This window comes from Mastomys coucha, unplaced genomic scaffold (assembly GCF_008632895.1).
Source record: "Mastomys coucha isolate ucsf_1 unplaced genomic scaffold, UCSF_Mcou_1 pScaffold9, whole genome shotgun sequence".
In the NCBI taxonomy this organism is placed as follows: Eukaryota; Metazoa; Chordata; class Mammalia; order Rodentia; family Muridae; genus Mastomys; species Mastomys coucha.
In genome coordinates, this window is record NW_022196915.1 from 44,520,386 (window position 1) to 44,524,272 (window position 3,887).

The 3,887-nt window shown below is 41.4% G+C and overlaps 1 protein-coding gene across 2 annotated transcripts in view; it reads right to left on the bottom strand.

The window, feature by feature from the left end:
- Micu2 (mitochondrial calcium uptake 2) overlaps positions 1 to 3,887 on the bottom strand; it is an 82,450-nt gene that overhangs the window by 36,038 nt on the left and 42,525 nt on the right. For both annotated transcript variants that reach the window (XM_031362875.1, XM_031362874.1), the window contains exons 3-4: positions 3,295 to 3,326; positions 2,553 to 2,628 (exon numbers count right to left, since the gene is read on the bottom strand). In XM_031362875.1, the coding sequence (XP_031218735.1) occupies positions 2,553 to 2,628; positions 3,295 to 3,326 (108 nt within the window). The remainder of the gene's footprint in view (positions 1 to 2,552; positions 2,629 to 3,294; positions 3,327 to 3,887) is intronic.

The following is a 3,887-nucleotide window of genomic DNA, read 5'->3' on the forward strand; positions in this document are numbered from 1 at the left end:
ACCAAGGTATTTTATATTATTTGTAACTATTGTGAAGGGTGTTGTTTCCCTAATTTCTTTCTCTGCCCCAAACATGTATTTTTGTATCGTGCAATGTAGTCTTATATTGTGTAATGCACTTTTAGGTAATAAATCCCTGGATCACTGCAGAAACTGACAACTTCTTCAAATCAAAGAAAAGTAGAAGCATAACTTACCAGAACCTTTGGGATACAGGTAAGACATCTGTTGAGTTTATAACTATGACTGCCATGTTTAAAAAACCACAGAGGGGGACAGGCAGTGGTGGTGCACACCTTTAATCCCAGTACTTGGGAGGCAGAGGCAGATGGATTTTTGAGTTCAAGGCCAGCCTGGTCTACAGAGTGAGTTCCAGGACAGCCAGGGCTATATATACAGAGAAACCCTGTTTTGAAAAAACAAAAAAACAAAAACAAAAAAAACCCCAACCAACCAAAAAAAAAACCCCAAACCACAGAGGGGCTGGTGTTGGAGAACCCTGCTATTAAGGTTGTAGTCCACCACGTCCGGAGGCCTCCCTTTCTCTGCCTAACCATACTTGGAGAGTGTCTTGAGCACAGCTGCCTGACCTTTTCTGAAGAATGACCCTGTACAGAGCTCTGTGACTCAGCACACAAGTACCTCTCTAGCTGTCCACCCATATGATAATTAGTGACTATGTTATGACCAATCACCCCTCCTACCCTTACCCCTTAGAGCCCTATACACCCTAACGCTGGAACAATAAACTAGAGCTGTCTCATGAAAGCTGTCTCCGACTGTCCTTCCATCATACTCTCTCATCTGAACCCTGCTCGCTACTTGTGCCCTCTCTGACCTGGTGGGCCGGTGGCCAACAACAGTCAAGAAGGGAGCCCCACAGGCTGGGATGGCTTGGTTAGTAAAGTACCTCCTTTGTAAACACAAGGACCAGAGTTCACACTGTCAACTACATAGAAACTCAGGCAGGAGGAGCACATTGTAACCACAGCACTGGGGGCTTGGCGAAGAGGACCACTGGGATTCACAAATTCTAGAGTAAGTGGTAAGATCCAGGCCAATGAGAAATCCTGTCAGAAAGAGGGTGGACAGTGTTCTTGAGGACAGCACCATGGGTTGCTTTCAGGTCTTCACATGGAACTGCACATATCAGCATATGCACTTATACTGAAAAACACTGGTCTCAAATTCAAGTAACTCAAAGGTGCATAAGTATTAGAAAAACAAGAACAAGGCAAAAATCTCAAAGTAGAAGACAGCAAGAAAAATGAGGGCAGAAATTATGAATTAATGAATTGGATATTAAAAGAACAATACAAAGTGAATGAATGAAATTCAAAGTTAATGAAACAAAGACAGTAAGTTTTTAGAAAATGAAAAACGAACAAGATAGAAAAACTGTTAGTCAAATTAAGAGAGGGAGAGGATGCAATGAATCAAATGAAAGACAGAAATGGTGATGTCACAGCAGACCCCAGTGGAGTGCAGAGGACCACTCCAAGGACTACCTTGAAAATCCCAAAAAAGAGGACTCACAGATACAGGCATCCACTGAAGGTAAATCAAGAGGGTATAGTTAACTTAGATATATCTACAATGAGATTAAAGTTGTAAGGGTCTCACACTAATATCACAAGACCAGATTCCTTCTCTCCTTCTACCAAACCTACCCAGGAAGAGACAATGCCAATGTTCTTCAAACTGCTGCATAAAATAAAAAGGTAAGAAAATTACAAACTCATTGTGAGAAGCTGGTATTAGCCCTGATACCAAAACCACATAAGAATACAGCAGCAACAGAAAGCTGCAGACCGATTTTCCTGATAAACAGACATAAAAATTCTCAATAACTTACAAATTAAATTTAAGAATGCATTAAGGAGCACAAGCAGTATGACCATGTTGGTTATGTTCCAGGGATGCCAAGATGGTTTAGTATATGTAAATCAAGAGCTGCAATACAGACTTACGGACTGACATCACATCACTATGCAGGAAAAGCTGCATAGACATCGAGACACAGCCTTCCAAAGGCCAGGATTCTAGGGTTCTGCCTGCATGCCAGGCCTAACTCTCCTCTTTAACACATTCTTTCAGCCTCTGAGAAGCATTCTCTCATGGTTTTCCTTTTCCTCTCTGGTCATTCTGCCTAGCCTCTTTATTGGCCTTCATCTCATCTACTTCTTTGCATGGTGATCCTCAGGGTTCTGTGACCCTTGCCAACTCCTCACTTCACATGCTCCTTCATTCCTTCTCTAGGACTTCATCACTGATGTTCTAGTAATTTATCTTTAATTGCTTAAAAATTTTGAGAAAGTTATCTCTTACACAATGAATCATTTATTATGCCATGAAACATCTATTAAGTCACATGGCATAAATATCCCAGTTTAATTATCTAACACTGCTTAGTTAAAACACTGCTTAGTTAAAAAACTCCTTCTCTCTCTCTCTCACTCTCTCTCTCTCTCTCTCTCTCTCTCTCTCTCTCACACACACACACACACACATATACACACACACACACAAATCTAACAATGACTGAAAATTACCTTTATCACCCAGGTCTCTAAAAAATGTTGATCCACAACGTGCTGTTTGGATTCCTGACAGTACATCCTCGATATCCTTTGAATACACAAATTAAAATCTTTCAATTTAAGGTATAAGAGACTGTCTTCCATGTCACCCTAGACAGACAAACAAAAGCCCCTATAGGGGGAGATGCTGATATTAAAGTCTGGTTCCCTAATTGGTTCTTGATTTGGTCAATAAAGGAGGCTGGGAGCCAATTGCTTGGTGGAAGGGACAGGTGGTACTTCTGGGTCCCAGGAGGAAAAGGAGACTGAAGGAAAGTGGGGAGGGTGGAAAGGGGGAAGGGAGGTTTCAGTCAGGTTTTGGAATGAGAAGCATGCAGCTAGCATGTAACATCTTGGGGAAGCTAAAACCAGCAGATAGCCAAGGAGGTTGGCAGAGGCTGGCTGATACAGGTTAGCTGATAAGTTTAGGGCAGGAGATTCTGTGCCCAGCAATTGTGCTAGTAGGCAAATTCTAAAGTAATAAAGCCGTCTGAGGGTTTTTAATCAAAGGACCAAAGGTAGGTAGAGAGAGAAGCCAGGCCGGTGATGGCGGCTTGGTGAAACTAAGCTGGAGGAACAAAAGAGAAATTGGGAGTGAGGCTGGTGGCAGCCGATCTCGGAGCTGAGCCAGGAGGGGCTAGAGCACAGGCCATAGTCATGGGCAAAGGTAAAAGTGTGTTTTTAAAAATTGCACACAAGCCCCCACATTGCTTACCTTTTTTGCCAGCTTCTTAACTAGTGTTTTACCTGCAACAAAGAAGAGCCATGACTTAGTATTCACATTTTTTTTCCCAGAAACTCAGGCTGCACTAAGGAAGAAAATCCTTTCTAAAACAGACAACTCCATTTAGGTAAGAAATAAAGTTGGCAGTTTTAGTCAATATCTTTAATGTAAAACCAGGAGCCAAAGAATTCTGAATCTGAGCACCAAGATACTACAGTTTCTGTAAGATCAATTTTTAGTCATGCACACCTGAATTCTTAGTCTTTCTTCTTTGTGGGCACTGGACATTGGTTTGTGCCGCTTGATGCCTGTTTTGTCTTGTTTGTTAAAAATCAGTTTTGGTTTTACTGATTCAAAGAAGTCCCATCCGTGTTTTGGAAAGCTATACTATTCTGAACCTAAAACCACTTTCTAGCCCAGTTTGAAAGGTGACCAAGAGGAGATATTGCTCTTTATAATGTCTCATTATAAAGCAGAGATCTGAAGTTCTCTCAAGTTTTCAGACCCCTTTCTCTTAAAATCATCATCTTCTTCTTCTTCTTCTTCTTCTTCTTCTTCTTCTTCTTCTTCTTCTTCTTCTTCTT